Source organism: Pholcus phalangioides, unplaced genomic scaffold (assembly GCF_987345545.1).
Source record: "Pholcus phalangioides strain wild (caught in Gottingen) unplaced genomic scaffold, Ppha-v1.0 ptg000009l_1, whole genome shotgun sequence".
Lineage (NCBI taxonomy): Eukaryota > Metazoa > Arthropoda > Arachnida > Araneae > Pholcidae > Pholcus > Pholcus phalangioides.
Genome location: NW_028301602.1, coordinates 17,320,510 through 17,342,225, shown reverse-complemented (window position 1 = coordinate 17,342,225; position 21,716 = coordinate 17,320,510). Strand labels below are relative to the sequence as shown.

Here is a 21,716-nt window from a genome sequence, read left to right as displayed (position 1 = left end):
AACCGTGCGAGACAGCCACGTATTGGCATACGATGGATAGTACACGCGTATCAATGCGCAATACAGAAAAAAGACGTAAAAAAATTTGGAATTAAGCTTTAATTCTTTAAAAATATGGAAAAAACATGAAAAGATGATTTAGGGCAACAATTTGGTTACATGTAATCGATAAAAAAAGTACTGTTTAGACATGATGATCTTCTGCTAGGCGTAATGCCCCATATTTATTGCCTATTAATTCACAAAAATATTTAAAAAATACATTTCTATCATGTAATACCCAAGTTTTAAAACTCTTTTCCCATTGAAATTAAGAATGTTCCCTCTCTATATACACTGCTCAAAACAATTAGGGGAGCAAGTAAAAAAGTGAAGAAAACCGTGCGAGACAGCCACGTATTGGCATACGATGGATAGTACACGCGTATCAATGCGCAATACAGAAAAAAGACGTAAAAAAATTTGGAATTAAGCTTTAATTCTTTAAAAATATGGAAAAAACATGAAAAGATGATTTAGGGCAACAATTTGGTTACATGTAATCGATAAAAAAAGTACTGTTTAGACATGATGCATGAGTTTTAATAGGGCGTGTGGTCTCCTCGAACAGCTAAGACTGCTGCACACCTGTTTTGCCATGGATGCGATGAGGTTATCTATCAGACTTTGGGGAATACCGTTCCACTCCTCAAGAAGTGCAATCTGTAAGTCTCTGACAATAACAGGCGGCCTTGGTCGCGCAGCAATGCGTCGGATTCAGGTCAGGAGAGCACGCTGGCCATTCCATATGCTGTATTGTTTCAGCTTCAAGCATGTTCTCCACCAGACGAGCTCTATGCGGTCGGGCATTATCATCCTGGAAAACAAAGGAATCTCCAATGGCTCCAGCGTAAGGGATGACATGAGGTCACAGTATCTCGTCTGCATACCTTCGGGCCGTCAAAGTGCCATTCCGAATGATATGCAGGTCCGTACGTCCGCCTATGCTGATTCCACCCCATACCATCCAACCAGCTCGTCTGTATTGTGACCTTTCACAAACGAATGCGGGGTTATTTCGAGTGCCCCTGTCCCTCCATACCAGAACACGTCGGGTGTCACACTCCAGACTGAATCGGGACTCATCTGTAAACAGCACTTGGCTCCAATCATGTTGCTCCCAATCTCGATGTTCAGCAACCCATCTTATTCAGGCTGCATTATGGCGTGGGGTCAACGGAATGCAGACCATTGGTCTACGTGCATAGAGTCCTCCCTCATGAAGCCGATTACGTACTGTTTGGCTGGACACCCTACGTCCTGTTGCCAAGAGCAACCGTCTTTGCAGCTGTTCTGTTTCGACGGGCTGTTAACCGTATATACCGGTCATCAGTTGCTGTAGTGGCGCATGGCCGACCTTGCCCTGGTCGACGTCTAACATTTCCTGTTTCTGGGAATCGATTCCACAGCCTTGCAACAACATTTCTGGCGACTCCAACAGCGTCCGCGACACTACGTTGTGTTTGCCCGGATTCCATCTCCGGGAAAACTAAAATTTATTGATATGTCAAAGATTACATATAGTGGAAGGAAATCAAAAATTATGTAAATCGAAGAATCAAATTAATCAAGTTAAAGTCAAAGTGCAACGCGGGCACGGATAATAAATAATCATAGAAAGCATGGACTCTACTAATTTAAGGCTTGAAATTTAAAGAAAATATCTTTGTTGAAAAAAATTAGACATTCTTTCCCAAGTTGAGGTCTTCTGTTTACTTTTCCCTGCCCGGGGGCCCTTCCACCAAGTCAAAAGTGTTCTAGATTACTTTGTAGTTGCATCATGAACTACTGATGAAGAATTCAAACACTAAAATTAAATTTGATGCATATGTAAAATTAATGTGCAATAGAGTTCTGTTATGACGAAAAGCTACTTATTCAAACAGTTGCTCTGTTAGTCTAAATTAAAAATTACTGGTATAAAGCAAAGTGTACAGTACATTTCAACACAATAATTTAAGTAATAAGAGGTAAAAAAGATAGAAAATTGCTATTATTTTTTTCTTTCGCAATCTGTAAATTTTATCAATATATTTTTATTTTGATTCATACTTTAATAAATGTCATATTACTTTAAATTTATACGATTTTCATAACATCGCACATTAAAACTGACGGAACTCTACTTAAGTCGTCACTCCGCTTAAGCAGTCATAATTTTTCGATAACTTGAGGTGATGACTTATCGAGGTTTTACTGTATTTGCCCAAAATAGATTTTTATGTAAATTTTGCATAAAAAATTAAAGAGTGAAATCGATTTCACAGGGAAAACAGTATAGGCAAAGAATGAAAAATCATTCATTTATTATTAAATATATAAAGTTATTTAGTATATTTAAATTTAGTGAGTTAAATTATACTTAAATACTAATAGTTTTATGTAAATCTAATTTAGATTTGAAAATATTTTTTTATGTACCACTTCATTGATGCTTTTTTCAGACGCAATATAGAAATTGACATAATGCTGCCACATAATGGAAAATACAATCATATGGGATATCATAATTACATTAAATATTATGAGGAAAATATAATTCAATCCAGAATGTTGTGCCGCTGTGGTGGTCGAGTGGTTATAGTGACGGACTCGTGATGCGAGGATCCGGGTTCGAACCCCACAGTGGTGGTCGGCTGAAGTTGGTTTTCTGTGGTTCCCAACTTCAAGGCGCAAATGCGAGCCGATCTCCCCGTTAAAAAGTCTCGCCACAGAGAGCAACAGTCCTACAACGGTAAATCATTCAACCATAACACTTCACTCACAGTTAGAAAAACTGGGGGCAGATGACAGCAGTACACATAACAAGCATTACACCGAAAACAAACTTTACGTCAGGTTGCACTACACGTACACGCACATTCCCGCATGTACCGATTCGTTGGGGGTTCCGTAGGGGTTGAGGGCGGGGTGCATGTGTGGTGTAGCAGTAGTAGGTAGGGTAAAAAAGGGTTCAGGGATCCATGATGTCTTAAGTCAGCCACCTCGTTGGGCAATTTGCCTGTTGTGGCGTTGTATTTGTATTTGTATTAAAGTTAGAAGGAATGGTGAAAATATATATTCGTGCCATAAACCCAAGAAGTTGAAAGTCGGAAAGTGTGTGTGGAGAAGAGACGCGGCTTCATATTGAATGGGATAAAATCAAGAAGCCACATCAAACATTTTAATACCAAAAAGCATTACAACATTTAGAAATATGTAAATCTTCAAATTAATACAATTAAAAAGCCATTATACAAGTTTATTTTTTTAAATAAGTTTTATGATTTATTACTTTGATTTTTAAATTTATACTTCATGTATTATAAAATTATTATTTATAAGTTTATACTTTATAAATTTTGCAGTGTATTCAGTTATTAAATATTTTTCATTAATTTACAATTTTTAATACATTTTCATAAAAGTGTGAATTTTTAACTGTTTTTGGGGTGCTTGGGCCAACAGAAGATATGAATGAATTTCATTAAAAAAAAATTATACAAACTAATACATCCAAGACACAATTTTTCCATCCCAAGCCAAAAATAATTTTGAAAAAAAAAAAATTTTCCTATATTTTTCGAATCACCCGAATGAACATGTCAAAATTTTTTGTTTTTGTAATCTGAAAAATTTTTCAATCATTCAGACAACGACTTTAAACTGCAAGTTCTGCCCAATGGTCTCTGTCACTAGATAAGACAAAAGTCAAATAAAGTCATCACTTAACCCATGTGTACGGTCAGTCCTCAAAGCTGAATATGTCAAAAACTGGTGTATGTAGCAGAACAATCAGTGTTGTCAAATTGCCTGGAAGAATTTTAAGGAAAGTGTAGAAAACACTATTATGGGAATTTTTATTGCATAACATTTCCAGTCAGTGGAGGGCTGGTTGCAAAACAATGCAAAACATTCTGCTTTGGGGGGTGTATAGTGTAAAACTTCAAAAGTAAGAAGAAAAGATTAACACAATGACTTTTCTTTGTCCATTCTTTGTTCGAAGTACTTCAGAGTAATTTTATAAGGAACGTGTGTGTGTCATGATAGGAATTGTGATGCGTAGTTCTGGAAAAAAGAGAAGGGAAACCCCATCATATTTTTTTTACAATTCTTAACATTTTAGTAAATGCTTTTTTATTTTCAACCCGCTGTAACAATATTTCTGAATATTTAGCATTAGATATTTGACAATCACTTGCAAATCACTCATTTTATTGCGAGATTTTCATTATAAGCTGGACTTGTTATAATGAAATTTCACTGTGTGTGTAATAGTTTTTTAAAGTTTTTTGGTTCTTAGTAACCTTTTTCTATCTTCGTCCTGAAGCAAAATGTTTGCATTGTTCTGCAATGAGTCCTCAGCGTACTAGAAATGTTCTACAGTAAAAATTCCCTTGATAATATCTACTCTTCTTAAGTGTTCCTGAGATTGTTCTGCAGCAGCACTGGTTGTTCTGTGACATATCTTGGTTTTCAGCATATTCTGTTTTGGGGCATCTTGGTAGGTGCATAATTTCTAAAATGTCCTTGGACTCATATTTAGTAATAACATAGATAAATTCAAATACTGATAGACATTCCCAGAGAGTGTCTGTTATCAATATAAACGGATATGGATGAGGATCTGTCTCTTCCCATTCATCAGAAAAAATTATATTGATAGGTTGGGAGGCGGAAGTGGACCATGGGCTGAGATACAAAGGCAGCATTGTCCCCCACATCAATGACGGAGCCAAATGTATATATAAATTGACATCACGTCCCCACCCCCAGACTTTCAAGTCTATCTATGAAGACAATCTTCCCCTTCATTACCCACCTTCGGTAATATGTCTGAAAACAGTTATTGTTCATACTTTTGAAATACAGGAGGTTTTAATACACATGTATGGTCAACAGTTCAAAATCTTCAGTAATGGTTAAAGATTTAAAAAATTAAATATTTTGATGGTTTAAACTTCAGGTATTGAAAATATGAGCATCTTTATCAAAGTTAGATTTATACAATGTATATCAGTTTTAAATTGTGATTGAATGAGCTTTTTTTTTCGACCTTGTACTTTATGAGTGCTTTATAAAGGGAAGAAAATATATCCATAGGTGTATGCAGAATTTTCTGAAGGGGGGGGGGGGGTTCCCAATTTTTTTTTTCTTGGGAGTGGTGGTGGTTCAGGGTTGGTAAAAAAACCGGTTTTTTTGAAAAAAACCAAAAAACCGGGTTTTTTTGGTTTAAACCAGTTTTTTTTGGTTTAAACCGGTTTTTTTGTTTTATATAGTATTAACATTAAAAACAATGAAATTTCTGAAAAATCATTCAAACTTGTAATAATTAACTAAAATAAAATGTTTATTAATGCAATTAACACTATTCCCATGCTAATTAATCAATAAATATTTATTACATTTTAACAAAAACCATTTTGCCATTTAATTATTTTTTGCTTAACTCAATGGATTACTGTGTGTTTGAAAATTCTTTTAATGTTATTATTAATCATATAATATATAAAGGTTTTTCTCCAGTTACTTTCAGTATACTTAATTACAAAGCTATTTTGCAAAAAGTAATATAAATTAGGTGAATATAATGCATTTAATGAAGCATAAATAATGCAGATTAATTAACGATGATTTACGATATACAGGGTGATTATAACTAAGGTTCTGATTTCAAAATACTGTAAAAAAAGAGCGATTGTCAGAATGACTTGAAAATTGACATGAATATTCCTGAAAAAATTCAATTTTATTTGATAAAGGGGAAAAAATACTTAAAAATGTGAAATTAATGACATCATCCAACACGTGGGAAATTTGCTTGCAGAATGGAAACGATAGCCAGTCATGGGAAAATTATAACTTAATTATAGCATTGCACGAGTCCATAATTCACGGAAACATCACAAAAAAAATGAAGTAATTGAACAAATAACTACAACTTACTCAAAAAATTTTAAATATGTTGTCCACCACGTGTTCTGGCTATGAGGCTGAAAGCACAAATATTCTTGTTCAACAGCAGAATCGGAGTATGCCATGGTCATAATGTGGATGTGCTTGCAATTCAGCTTCATTAAACCAAACGCGCCCCCATGTTAATATTCCTGAGGAACTTCTAACATATAGGGGATGTGCTGGAGATTGAAATTCACCAAATTTTGCAATCTGACCACTGTTTATAACATTTTGAGGTACCCCCACAGCCAGAAGTTGCAAGGGTTAAGGTGCATCCTGTCAAAATGGGTCTTCAGCAGCTGCTTTGCTGGTATTGCAATGTGCATCTTGATAGAAGTTCTATCCACACACTGATGCTGTGGAAGTGCCGAAATGATGTGGTTGCACAAAATAGATTATACTGCTGGCCAAGTACAGCATCGTCTACTTGCACATTTTGCACTTTTTTCTTTTGCGAAAGAAACGTCCATTGCTTCAGGAGTATCCATGCAAATTTTCAGGTCATTCCGATCAGTACTTATTGTATAGTTTTGGAATCAAAACTTAAATTATAATCACCCTGTATATAGCTGATTATTTTTTATAAATCTGTTACTACTATACAGTAGAACCTTGATTAACTGGGCTTAACAGTGTGTGTGTGAAATTATAAAAAAAACAACTATTGAATATATTAAGACTGGGAGATATACAGTAGGAGATGTGCTACTTCTTATGGGAATGAAAATGTATGTGAGGTAATGTAACAACTAGTACACTAGTCTTTGTCCTTCAAGGACAGCTGGTGTCTTTATTGGATTATAGGACCACTTGCCCCTAGCATGATGGTGTCACTACTGTAGCTGCTTCTTTGTGAACGGAAAAAGAAACCCTGTGAGATAATACACCACTACATTTAGATGTGTGATGCAATCCTTATTCATGAATTTGCTAAAGATAGAGCATCAGAATGTAGCCAAAGGTTAGAAAATGTTGTAAGAATGAGAAATTTTGGCTTTTATATATAACTTTAAATGACTAAGATACTTCATATGAAAAATATATATATATTCTGGCCACTTTTATGAGACTTTTTGAAAAAAACCACTTATAAAATCTTATGTCATTTAAAGATATACCATCAGAATGTACCCCAAGGATATAAAATGAGGTAAAAATGAAACATTTTGGCTAATAATGAACAAATATGATATTTTTCTGGGAAAAAAATGATATTTAGGCCACTTTTATCTGATTTTTTGAAAAAAACCAAAGTGGTTTTTTTAAAAAAACCAGTTGGTTAAAACCAAGGTTTAAACCATGGTTTAAACCAACGTGGTTTAAACCAAACAACCCTGTGGTGGTTTAAATTTTTTCCTGAAAAATAACATTAATCTCAGCTTGAGGGGGTTAGAACCTTCCTCCCCCCCTTGTGTATGCTAATGAATATATCAATGCATTAAGTGAGATGTAAAGATAAATTGTACATTGCTAAAAATAAACTGAGTAATGCAAATAAATTTGGGATTCACATCTAAAATAAGTAATATCTATCCAAGTATCTAGAAAGTTATTGTCACACACATGCCATCCATATCTTTTTCATGAACATTATTTACCATTGTAGGCCTATATGCCTAAGTAAAAAATATTGTTTGGTGAATTCTCTGATCATAATGGCTACCCTTTCTGCAAGATGGGCATAATTCTTTGGATTTCTAGAACTTTTCACTTAAATTTATATGCCAAAATCCCCAAAGCAGAATGTTTTGCATTGCTCTGCAATGAGCCCTCAACTAACTGGAAATGTTCTGCAATAAAAATTGCCGATATAGTGTTTTTAACATTTTTCTTGAAATTGTGCTGTGCCGTGTGTTAGTTTTTGGCATGAGCTGCTTTGGAGCTAAAAGTTTTTCTGATTAGTTTCCTTGTTAAATCAGATATGGAGATAAACTCGTTCATTAAAGCCAATAGATTTGCTGAACATTGTACCCAGGGCTTAATAAATTGAATGAGAAAAAAAAAATTTAGGAGCCAAAAATTTTATTCTCATGGAAAACAGTATTGATGTTTTCTTCTATTTTATATCCTTTACCTATGGTAAAAGACACATTGTGTTTGTCATGAAATTAAGAGTTGGTTTCCTGTGGTTTCCAATTTCAAGGCACGAATGCAAGCCTTGATAGATTTTATATTTGCCAGACTTGATGTCTGGAATTTGTCAAGGCCTGGTTTTACCAATCAAAATGCATTGATTTTCTTGCTAAATGTAGGATCTTCATTAAATGACTTGACTGTTTCGAGTCAAATTTGGTATCAAGTAGATTTCATTTCAAATTCAATTCGGGATGCTTTTAATTAAATGTTTAAGAATAAGGGCATGAGGAAAAAGTTCAAAATAAGAACCAAGAAAGGAATTTTTTGGACAACCAATTTGACCCAAGAAAATAAGCCTTTTGATTACAAGTATTGAGCTCAATATACATGCCAGGAAAATTGTCTCAAAATATGCAATGTGTTCTGGGGTATTGGGATGATACTGGCATCTCTTCCATTAGATGCGAACAATATTGTTTTGAAGATGAAATGTCTGCATATATGTAGTACTGGACTTGAAAAATTCCAGGCACCTAAAGTTGTCACTGTGATGAATAAACTTGGTGTCACCAAAAAGTTTTGTATACGATTACCGAATTGAAGTTTGAGGTGAGGACAAAACTAAATTTTCTTAATTTATATCTGCATTATCATCATCGATCAGGGTTCGAAGTCTCTGCAAATTCCGATAAAAAGATTAGTTATTTCGGACCATTTTTCTTGAGATTGTTTTGGAATCTTCTTGAAGTGTTGATATTTCAGTTGGTGTCTAAATTTTTTTTTGTTTTTCAAGATCTGTTCTAGTGTGACGTGACATATGCATGTTTGGTAAGGCACTGATATGTTACTAGGAAAAACTAGCAATGTGCAATGAATGTATTGTTTTTCATGTTGAGGATCATTCTGGCAAGTTTTTTTTCTTTCGATAAAGTGGTGATTCACACCTATAGTTTCCTTAGAAAATTTTTTTTTTTCTCTTTTCTGTTATAGAACACTTAGGCCGTGGAAACCCAGCACACTATCAAGAAAATTTAGAGTCTTCTAGTTCAACAGCAGCCATAGCGCCACATAGGTTTATGCATTGCCCCAAGTCTTGGGATACCAATTGGCAAGCAGTAAGGTGTGTATGGCTTGTATTAAATTTTTATATTCCTCATTGTACTATATTTGAAACTTGTATAGTTTTTGTACCTTTTTTATTTTACAATTTTTCAAGGTTCTACTGTATAGTAGTAATAGATTTATGAAAAATATAATCAGCTATATATACAGGGTGATTATAATTAAAGTTTTGATTCCAAGACTGTATAATAAGTACTGGTCAGAATGACTTGAAAATTTACATAGACACTCCTGAAGCAATGGAAATTTCTTTGGCAAAAGAAAAAAAAAGTACAATTAACGCAAAATGTGCAAGTAGATGATGCAGTATAATCTGTTTTGTGTAACCACATCATTTCGGCACTTCAACAGCATTAGTGTATGGATAGAACAACTTTTATCAAGATGCACATTGTAATATCAGCAAAGCAGTTGCTGAAGAGCTATTTATTTTGACAATAACAGGATGACATGGCACCTGGCCGACAGCTAGTTCACCTAACCTTAACCCTTGCAACTTTTGGCTGTGGGGCACCTCAAAATGTTATTAACAGTGGTCGGATTTCAAACTTTAGTGAATTGCAAGCTCCAGCACGTCCCCTATACGTTAGAAGTTCCTCAGGACTATTAACGTGGGGCACGTTTTGTTTAATAAAGGTCAAGTGCATCCACTTCATGACCATGGCATACACTTAATCTGCTGTTGAACAAGCATTTTTGTGCTTTCGCTTCATAGCCAGAACTCAGTGGACAACATATTTAACATTTCTTGAATAAGTTGTAGTTATTTGTTCAATTACTTCTTTTATATAAATTTATATAAATATTATTGTGACTCATTGTTAATTAATCTGCATTATTTATGCTTAATTATATTTTATTCACCTCATTTTTAATATAGTTTTTGCGAAATAGCATTCTAATTAAGCATACTGAAAGTAACCGGAGAAAACATCTTTATATATTATATGGTTAGTAATAGCACATTAAGAATTTTCAAACAACATCAATAAGTCATTGATCATAATTCATTCAATAAGTCATTGAGTTACGTAAAAAATAATTGCAAAAGTTGGTTTTTGTTAAAATGTGAGAAATATTTATAATTAATATGAAAATATTATATAATCACATTAATAAACATTTTATTTAAATTAATTATTAGAAGTTTTAATGATTTTTCAGAAAATTTTATCTTAGCACAGAATTGTCCAACTCCATCTAGTGGTGAGATAATAAAGTAGAAGGATGGCTGTGCAGATGACAGCACATGTATGACATTATTCAGTCATATCCATGTGAAAAAGACCAAAACATCTGCGCATCTGCAAATGCTGTCATAGGCATCACCGTTACGTATGTCTACAATGGCATCGTAACTACCTGAGTGGTTAAATTTGTCTCAAAATGTGTGTTAATTACATTAAAAAAAATTATCCATGGAGGAAATAATTTTTTTTTCACATGGTCGTTTACATTTTGAAACAAATTGAAAATAAGCTGGTTTTTATTTTATTATCAAAATGAAATTTTTGATTTTGAAATATTAATGTGACCTAGTGCAGGGTTTGGCAAACTTCTAATATGGATGAGCCAAAGTTGTCTTTCATAACAGTTTAAAAATTATGCAAGAGCCATAAATATAATTTCACAAATAAGAAAAGTTATGTATTGTAATTTCATGGTTTTTAATTACACATGTTTTATTTCTAGGGTGCTTTGTAATCATCAAAAATTGCGGCCATTCAGATCGTGACTCTCCTTTTTCTCAGTCTCATACCCCATCAATTGGTTACAAAAGCAGGGAACGTGGCAGGCCAGTTTCTTGCGATTCCCTAGATTTTAATCATTTTTCAGCAAATTTCTTGATTTTTCTTCCCCTTTCTTTCTTTGGGAACCTCAACTTCAGGCTCAAACATGAGTAACATAAATGTCAACCGTAGTCTCTCCGATCAGTTCTATCGCTACAAGATGCCTAAGCTTCTAGCTAAGGTAAGTTATTAAATTATTTGATATTACTTATAGTGCCAGTTGTATCCCTTGCTTTATAAACCAATATTTTTACTGGAAAGAATTTAGTGAAAATCTTTTTTTAACAGTGGTAGAGTGAGAATTTTAAAATTGTTATGATATAATCACACACAAGATGAGAGTAGATGTTTTACTTATGTGCATTCATGGTATAGGTTCTATTGATCACTATCATACAAAAGTTACTGAGCCTGTGCATGGCCGTAACCAGTTTTTTTTATTGGGGTAAAAATACATAGGTCTAGAGAAGTAATGTTATTTTTTCACAGCCTGTAATACATTGGGAAAGATTTTCCTGGTGGTTATGCCGATATGAATCTTAGGGAAGAGGGCTAGCTGTCTTCTCTGGGAATCAAACCCAGGTCCTCCTGCATATCAGGCAAGTGTGATACATATACACCAGACAACAACCTTTCTTTCTTTATAGCAGCGATTCTTAACCTTTTTGACTCACAAAACTAAAAGTGTGAAGCCCACAAATCTCAAATAAAAAGTGACATCTTCAGTAAAATCTTAAATATTGGTTTAAAAAGAAATATCAAGGACATGACGATTCTGAAATCAATAACCAAAACTATTGATTTTGTACAAAGGAGCCACTGCTCTCTAGCTAAATATGTATTAGCATGAAAAAAACATAAACATCAAACAATAAAAGGGTTTTGTTTTAGCATGTAGAAATAGATATGAACAATCGTATTAACAGATGCACACTTTGCTGCATTTATTCTAGGTTAAGCAGTGTTAATTTTTGGTATGGGAATTCATGTCATCAAAGAAGAGAGAAATAATGGTCTTGAATTTATCAAACAAAGCTGTGGCTTTGGGTTCCTGGCAATTACATTAAAATTTTTGGGGAAGTTGGAATCATTTCAAACTTTTTTTACCCTAAGGTTGTCTGATTACATGATTACATTGTACAATGTCTGTTTTGAGTAATGGAATAGTTTTTATTATTTTTGGTTAAAGATGTAGCGCAATAGACTCTTGGTAACTTGATACCCCAAAAGTATTGGCAAACATGTGGACTTAAGCGGATGTCGAGTTAGCCGGGTTTCACTCCAAATTTCTGTCTGATTGCTTTTGTGCACGTAATTATACACATTCGAACAGTTCCATTAAATAAAATGCTAAGTCTCATTAGTTTTGATTCAGGGTTGTTTCATAACAGAATCAAAACATATAACAGAATGTTCCTCATGAAAAATAATCAAATGTATTTTTGGATGAGTAATGCAGTTATCCAAAATAGATATAACCTTTTTCACTTCAAAATTTTCTATCTAGCTTTTTCAACCATTGTTTGAAAATCTCTGATGTTATCCATGCCTTTTTGTTGCCATCATAGTCCACAGGAACAGTTTCTACATTTTTGAAAGCACTGAGATTTTTTTGATTTTCCGATAACTAATGGTTTTAATTTCTCTAACTCGTCGGAGAGTTTGCTGCCTAAAGAACTGTCAAACGATCTTTGTGTTTTTACATCCTTCACATCTTTCTCCTTTGAAGGTAAGAGTTTGTTTTGGTTAGACAAAAGCTTAAAAAATAAACCTGTCTTATTACAATTAAACACATTTACATTTTTATACTCTTCTATCATTGGTTTGAGAATATCATTCTTAAAATTTTCAACAGTTTCTTGACATGCAGATATGCTCTCTCCACAAACGTTCCTAAAAACAATCCCATGGCGTTCTTTGAATCGGATCAAACATCCATTCCTTTCAGTGAAATCACCTTGATTGAGACTTCTGTGAATTTTTTTGCTTTCTCTTGAATTATTGGTCCTGATGATGGGATTGAGTGAGATTGAACGGATTTGAATCACAAAAGAGTTGCTTCTTCTACATCGCTGAAGTCTGATTTCTTATGCGTTTTCTGCTTGGCTCATAAGAAGATTCAAATGCTGACAAAAATGTTTATTTATACCAAATGTTGAAATGGTGTTCCGTGCAACTCCATGTTCTTTGTCGAGTTCACTTTTTCCCCATAATTCTAGTTTTTTCAAAATTTCAAATTTTGATTTTAATGTTAAAGTATGAAGTTCGCATGGAGCAATTGCATTCACTACTGTCGATACTCGTGATGAAAACCAAATGATATATTCAACGTCTAACCACACACAGGCTTTAGCTCTTTTTCGTTTACTCCTTTTTCCAAGAACACAACTTTCTAAAACTTAGTTCTGTCAAAAACATTCTCTGTAACAGACAATATCAAAACTCCCAATAAATGAGATTTTGATCCCTATTGGATGTTGACAATATCCACACTTTTTTTTGACCATGAAAAGAATGAAAGACATCCTATAAATGCCATTATAAAATCATAAGCCGGCCAAGAGGTTTCAAGTTTTAAACATTCATTCTTCACAAGTTCATTCCCACCCCAACGCATAAAAAGGGGCCCATCATAGAGAACAAAGAAACAAAAGATTGTCGAAATACCAGGCCTGACATTTGGGGGGGGGGTCAGGGGGGGCCGTTGCCCCCCCTGGCTTTTGAAAATACGTTATAAATGGTATTTATATACAGACATATATATGCATGCCATGCCTTGAGTACATGTTCTTTGCCCCCCTGGAAAAAGTTGAAATGACGGCCCTGCGAAATACCCACGAACAATGTCGAAAAATTCTTATAACTGGTAACATACAGACAATTGTAAAAACCAATTGCGGTAAAGGGACAAAATCTTAGTAGACTTGAGTGGAATTAAGCCAGAGTTATCCACGTGTGGAGTTATCAAGATTCCACTGTAATTACAGAGTGATATGTGATTTTTTAAAATGCTCACCACAGCCAAAGCATTGACTGCTTGTGCTGAAAAGATTTTTTAAACATTTGGTGTAGCTCATTCCAAATAGCGAAACAGATTAGGAGTAGGCAAAGCATTAAAACTAGTGTTGCTAATGAAGCAAATGAACAATTATTGAGGGTAAAGTTATTAAATACGATTTTTTCCTTTCTTTTCTTAATAAAATGTTCTGATATATCTCACAAGTATATGATTATTTTTAGTTTGTAAATATTTTTTAAATAGTCGTTATATTCATAAATTAAAGTTTTCAATTATATATTATAAGATTCACGTGAATATAACAGATGAGCTTATTTGTTGCATTTCTTCAGTTTTATAAAAAAAAACTTTTATCAGAAACAGCGTAGTCTCTGCGTAAAAATCAATAAAAAAAAAAATGAGTCAGTAAATTTGATAAATAAATAATAAGTAATATAAAGAAGTCCATAGGACTTCATAAATAAGTCCTATGGAGCTCTCATTGAAATTGTATAGTGACAAAGCTCCACGAGTCAAAAAAGATTAAAAAACCACTGGTCTAAATCATAGAAGTCTCTTATGGTGCCACTTGAGTAAAACTTGATATGGTGTCTAGCGGTTGTGATTTTGATCAAAATCAGAACTCTATAGATTTAAAAAAAGTTATGCATTAGTTAAATTTCTTGGGGGACCAAGCATTTCTTTCCATGTACAAAAAAAAACCCCAAAGTAATTTTTTGTATATTTTCTGGAATTTATTAATGCTTTAATTTTTGGTAGACATGCTGTGATCAATTCCAAAAAATTTACTCTCCTTGGACAATTCAGTAATCACGTAAAAATTTATGACAAGATTTTTTTGGCCCTGATCTATGTATACATTGGTGTAGCTCCCAGGTGTATTTCCAAACTTTGACAAGGGTGATATTTGAGCTGAGGATATTTATGTGTACCTACACGGTTTGATTATTAAAATTATGCTCTTCCGAACTATTTGCATTGATTATTAGCATGAGAATTTTGTGTGTGTGTGTGTGATTATTTAAGTGAGGGGGTGGCGCCAGTAAATGATTGCTGGAGTAAAGAAACCACTAGTACTAAAGAGAACCACTAATATACAATATTGATGTACACAAAATTGTATCACGTATTTTCTGTAATTATGCAATGAAAATTTATTAATTTAGTAGTATTTGTATATGTAGTTTTTTATATTTTCATTGTATCATATCTTCATAGGTTGAAGGGAAAGGAAATGGCATTAAAACAGTTGTTGTGAATATGTCGGACGTTGCAAAGGCTCTTAACAGACCTCCAACCTGTAAGTTTTCCATTTGATATCTTTGTATTTACAGACAAAGTGTGTTTATGGGGGGGATTTATTAGTATTAAGAATTATTTCACTCCAATTTTCAGATCCAACTAAATACTTTGGGTGTGAACTTGGTGCTCAAACACAATTTGACTTGAAGAATGACCGTTTCATAGTGAATGGCTCTCACGAAGCATCAAAGCTCCAGGACTTGTTAGATGGATTCATCAAGAAGTTTGTACTGTGTGCTTCATGTGATAATCCAGAAACAGTCCTTGTAAGTTTTGGCATACTCATTCTGCTTGTTTTTTTTATTTACCCAGTATTTTATCAGTTTTCCATGGAATTATTAATTGCAGTAATTAAGTTGATGTAATATTGTTGAAATTGAGTTTCTTATCAACTTCCAATGTTACAAGATGACAAAACTTGATCTTTACTGATATTTGACATTTTAAAGCTGATACAGGTGAACCATTTATGGCGAAGTAAAAAAAAAACAAACACTGTTCAAACTTTGTTACATCTGTATGTGGCTTGAAAAATTATGTGTTTTAAGCAAAAGGAAACATAATTTATTTACACTATACACATTTTTTTTAATCTGAGCATTCTTGAAATTTGAAATTGAGGTAAAAAAAATCCAGAGGTAAAAATTGTAATAAAAATCTTATGTATAAATTAAATACATTAACAAAAAATTTTATTTCTTTTCTTCATATGATTATGGATGTTAAATGTTTTGTGTGTAATCATTTTTGCTATATAAACATGTAAAATGCAATGCTTTTTGTTTTAAGAAGAGCCTGGTTACTGTAAAGTTTTTCGTTTTTTATTTTCTAACCATTTAAAAAAAGAGCCCGCGTCTAGGAACCTCTCCTTGTAGATTTTTAGTTCACCATTTGAAAATTTTTCTTTCCTCTTCAAAATTGGGGATAACAAGCTTCAAAGAGAATCTAGAATTGCTTTGATACCTCCTTTTTTTTTTTTTTTCTCTTCCAATTTTTGTTTCTCAAACAAATAAAGCTTCAATTTTTGAAGCAACAGACAGAATAAGATTACAACAAAATTCGTGTTTTGAAACCGTATGCTAGTTAGTTATAGGTGCACTTTGTTTTTGCTGAAATCTGTGTTCATTCTGACATATTCACTAAGCAGTCAAAATAGTATAGATAAGCGATACAAAATTCACTGGACATGAGAAAACCTTGCTATATGTGAAAATTTATAATATCTGTGTTATATAAGCGAGCCTGACTGTATTTGAATAATTCTAGTATGACATAGGCTGGAAACATTTAATTCAACTATGTGTTGGTTATGCTTATTTCTGAAAGTTTTCTTTGAGAGATTTTTTTTTATGCTCTTGAAGTTATGCTTGGCAAGAAATAAAGCGTAATGGACATTTTGCCAAATTAGCATGAAATGAGTGAGTGAATTTTTATGTGTACATACAATCTTATCATTCCGTAACTTCAATTATGTTTCATTTTTAAATTATTTTTCCAGACTGTTCTTCCAAAGAAAGGAGTTATTAACTCGAAATGCATTGCTTGTGGTTATAGTGGCCAACTGGATTCAACTCACAAACTGACAACTTTCATTCTAAAGAATCCACCGGGGCAAGTAAGTACTGCCTCGATGAAATACTTGAAAATGCTTTATTTCTAATACCTCAAGGCAATATAGGAAGATGGGTTTTTCTTTAGATATCCATTTAGGCTTTAGAACCCACATATAGTTCAAACTATAGTTAGGCCATGAGCCTCTTCGAATTAGCGAAAAATGTGCATTACAAGGATTCATTTTTCGAATTTGATTTTTGTTAAGATATTCAATTATGGGGGGGGGGGGCTGAAAATGTTTTGAGTCTGCAAACGCTTAAAAAAAAGTACCTCATTGATTAAACACAATGAAATTGTGAATTAAAAAAATGAATTTAAATCAGGGTTAGACAGTTTCCTCCAAAGTGGAAAAAACTGGCTGGAAGAAATGGGTTTCTTCCTTCAGCATAAATAAGAATTTGCTTTAGATATAGCAAATGTATATTTTTATAACATTAAGTAAATATAATTTCACATAATTTATGTATAATAATTTTCACGTAACGTATAAAAATTAATAACTGCATCAGTCTTTTGCATGGTTGGACAGTTTCTTCCTCTTGAAAAAGACTGCCCAATTCTGATTCATCTGAGTGGAAGAAACTAGTCTTCCTTTTGTATTTATTTATATTACAATGTAAAATGTGGCAAATACATTTTAACACCTGTAATAAATTTTAATTCAACCTATAGCAATTTAACTACGCACATGTAAAATCAATTGCATCTATTTCACCAAGCTTACATATCTAGTTGAAGCTTTTTATTAGACCACATCTCTGCAAGATATTTATAATGTTTGAAAGAATGTTTTTTTTTTTTTTTTTGAAAACATATTTGATATTTCGCAATTGATGAAATAAGCATTAATAGGGGAAATAAGCATTAATTATATGTACTTTAACTAAACAATAATTAGTGAAAATTCTTATTTTCTTAGAAGAAATAGGTTTCTTCCAGAAGAGACCCCCAACCCTGATTTAAATATTACAGCTTAAAGGAAAAAAAGTAAATCTGTAAAAATCTAATTTTTAGGATTGATGGTCACCTATTAAAATACTACAGCTAAGAGCTGACAAAGTTTGTGCCTATCCTTCTTCCTTCATAAATGTATGTATGTACTGAATGACAATGAGAGCGCAAATGTATGAGCACACCTTGGTTCATCCCAGAATTTCTTGAGTGATTCAAGACTATTATAAAATTTAATATAAATTATGATGAGCTTGTAGTGTCAGTGGCTTACATTATTCAAGATAGCCCTACAGATGGGTATTATTGACATGGTGGAAAGACTGTCTCTAGTTTAGCCTCAAATTCCAAACAAAAAGTTTTATGACAAGCTCTGTATATGTACTGTATTTGAGTAATTTTTTTCTCTGCTAGGACCCTACTAAGTCTGCTCAGAGTGGCAAGAAAGGTAAAAAGGGCAAAGGAAAAGACGAGAAAACTCCTAAGAAACAGCAAAATGGTAATGACAGTGGCTCTCATAGTCCTCAGCATGACTCAGATGTTGAAAATGAGTCTCCTGATAAGGTATTTAATATTTTAAGAAAATCTAATCCATCAATAAGCATGTTTATTTTGTAATTTTTTTAGTAGAACCATATACCTTGGTAGTTCTCACTTTTTTTTGGGATATCCATGGATATTCTGCAATCTCAACCAGTACCAAGTGGCAGTATGAGTTGATTGATACATGCTTGAAAGTCTGTTTCATTAATTCAGTGTGTAATTTACCTATGACATGCATGAAACAAATATTAACAATTTTTTGAAAAGAATGTGCCTAGTATCTTTACATAGCATTATTCATTTAATGCGATACAGGGGAACTTTGGTTAACAAGCTTAATTCATTTCGCCAATGTGCTTGTTATCCAAATTGTTTGTATATCAAATTAGACTTCCCCATAGAAAATAATGGGAAACTCTAATAATTTGTTCCAAAAATTATTCATTCACATAAAAATGACATTCAATCAATAATATAATAACATAATAACATAACAATAATATAATAAATTAACTCCTACACGCTGCTTTGCTTGTGTGGATTTGGTAATCTTAAAATTACTTGATGATTCCCTGTATAATATTTGAATACCTCATGATTCCCTTAAAAGTTAAAAAGTCCCTCCTTAGTGAGTCTTTAGATCATTAAAAAAACTAACTAAATTTCATATTCATAGCTTCAGTGATTTTGGCTTGGCCATGATTGTCCCATATTTTAGATAATTTTATTTAGTCAGTTAACAAAACATTTGGGGGCTAAGCAAGCTTGTGAGCCTACAAAAACAATAATTGATACATGTTTGTCAGTACGAATAATAACTAAAAAAAAAAAAAGAAAATTACGCACCGCACATATAATACTGAGAAATAAGTTGCAAAACAGGAATGAAATTGATAGACAAATAAATCTGCATTTAGTGGCATATGCAAGATAGAAGTTTACATTGCAATGTCAAATAGGAAATTTTAAATTTTATTGAGTTAACCAAGATTTTAAATTTCTTAAAAAAAAGTTGTACATGTGTAACTTTTTGTGTAAAATGAGGAACTCTTAAAAAAATGAATTAAATAATTAAATTACATTACAAATCCAATTTTTATTTATACGAAGTATATCTTAGTAATGTTAGCCATTAACTTTAGCAGTTAATTTCTTATAGGAGAACAGAAATATTCAGGTTTGTATAACTTCCTATTCACTTGGGAGCTGAATAAATGAAAAAAAAAAAAAAAATCGGAAATGAGTTTTATTTGGCCTTTTTTTGCACCTGTATAGGTCAAAGTCGAACTCTGTGACATATGTCACAGAACAGTTAGTGCTACTGCAGAACAGGGTTTAAGCTGGCTAAAAAATTCCTTTCACAAAAAAGCAAAAATTGGGGGAAAAGCTTTAGCAAAATGCTACAATGATTGATGGTTGGATGCTTACTCATTTTGTACCTCCTGTAAGCATTTTTGCAAAAGTGGTTACTTCTTTTGCATTTTGCAAAAAATACGACCGTAGCTTAAGCCCTGCTGCAGAACAATCTGGAAGAATTTTAAGAAAAAGTGCAGAAAACCTTTTTATATGGGGATTTTTACCGCAGAATATTTCCAGTCAGCCAGCCGAAGGCTCATTGGAGAACAATGCAAAACATTGTGAACTCTTAGTATCACGTCTAAATTGTATTCCAGATTTATATAATCTGAGATGGCCACTTCATTTATAAAACATTTTTGAACTTTTATAAAAATACAAGTGTTATAGAGGGAGTATTTTTCTTTAACCCCTTGAACTGAAATGACAAATCCAGCTCGCCATGAAATTATACATCTGAGCAGTGCTACCTGAAAATAAATTGCAGTTCAAGGGGTTAATTAATTGGAAAGGGGAAATGTATGCACGAGTCTATTTTACTCAGAATGATATGGATGAAGGACTCCCGTGTAAAGAACAATTTAGAAAGTTTGCTGAAGTATGGGGGGTCCCCCCCCCCCTCCCCTGCAACATGTAATGCTATAATTCAATCTAGATTCTACTAACACAAAATAAAGCACCTTTTAAAATGGATTGGGAATGATACAGATGAAGGGAACATTAATTCCTGATAAAATAACATTTTCTAATATTGCGATTTGATTCTGCATCAAAATAATGGTTTCCATGATAGTTTTAAATTTAAAAAATCCCTAAATACTTAAAGGTGTCTACTCTATTGACAATTGGATCCAAGACAATCATCTGCCATACTATGGTATTTTAGGACAGCAAAATCATTGAAAGTTCAGAACCAAATAAATTTAGTTTTACCTACATTTAATTTTTATTTTTACACATTTATTGAGTTAAGATCATTCTGTGTGTTATTCCTCACGTCAATTGAAGAGCTTTCAGGGTAATGAAGAGCTAAATCATCAGCAAAAGCAGTGATTTTTTTCCTTTCAAATTAAAGTTACACTGATCATTTATGTGTAATAGGAATAAAATAGGTCCAAGTACTGATCTTTGAGGTACACCAGATGTAATTTGTCTTTTAGAACTCAACTGAATTTACTTTCACACTTTTAACTCTGTTAAAAATATGTTTTGAAAAATTCAAGTGGCAAACCCTGAATTCCTGCATATTCAAGTTTGGTTAGAAGAATGCTACGATTCATAGTATCAAAAGCTTTGCTGATATTTAAAAATAATGATGTAACTTTACAATTATTATCTGCTATATACACATTTGGAACTAAATTAACTGGAGCATCCTCTGCACTTTTGACCTTTCTGAATCCAAATCATTTCTCACTAAAAAAGTAGATGCTGTGAAGAAATTTTAATCTGTCACCTCTGCATCGCACTATGCCACAATTCATATCTTTTGCTGTCCTACTCCAATAGTGTATTTTCGTATTTTTCTGTACCTTATTTTTCTAGCCAAGTTCTGTTTCATTGCACCCAGAATTTTGGAAAATGATGTCAAAAAAATTTGTTCTTGCATGCTGATAAACAATTCTTTCCGAGAATGGGTTTTATTCCTCTGTACTTCAGCACCACTTCCCTCCCTCCCATCTTTCGTAGTTGCAATATCTCGTGACCTTGAAACATGGAGATCTCTGTTGGAAAGTAGTTTGACTACTGCAAAGTACAATACTGAATTGGGGAAAAACTCATGGGCTAAAACCATGTGTGCTCTTCGCACTTTGCAAGCACTACAAAGAACATTTTTTTCATCTGAACGAAAATTTTGAATTATGAAAAATTTGTCTAGAAAATATGGCTGTTTTTTTTTTTTTTGTCATTTTTGTTATCAATCTCAAATATTGTTGCTTTAATTCATTGTTTCTTTCTTGTAACAT

General features: G+C 33.0%; 1 protein-coding gene across 3 annotated transcripts in view; it reads left to right on the top strand.

Annotated features, from left to right (window-relative positions):
* Positions 1-21,716, top strand: part of eIF5 (eukaryotic translation initiation factor 5) — a 34,829-nt gene that overhangs the window by 2,703 nt on the left and 10,410 nt on the right. For all 3 annotated transcript variants that reach the window (XM_089235644.1, XM_089235643.1, XM_089235645.1), the window contains exons 3-8: positions 9,043-9,172; positions 10,867-11,145; positions 15,202-15,283; positions 15,379-15,551; positions 16,784-16,900; positions 18,265-18,414. In XM_089235644.1, the coding sequence (XP_089091770.1) occupies positions 11,071-11,145; positions 15,202-15,283; positions 15,379-15,551; positions 16,784-16,900; positions 18,265-18,414 (597 nt within the window). In that variant the 5' untranslated portion in view covers positions 9,043-9,172; positions 10,867-11,070. The remainder of the gene's footprint in view (positions 1-9,042; positions 9,173-10,866; positions 11,146-15,201; positions 15,284-15,378; positions 15,552-16,783; positions 16,901-18,264; positions 18,415-21,716) is intronic.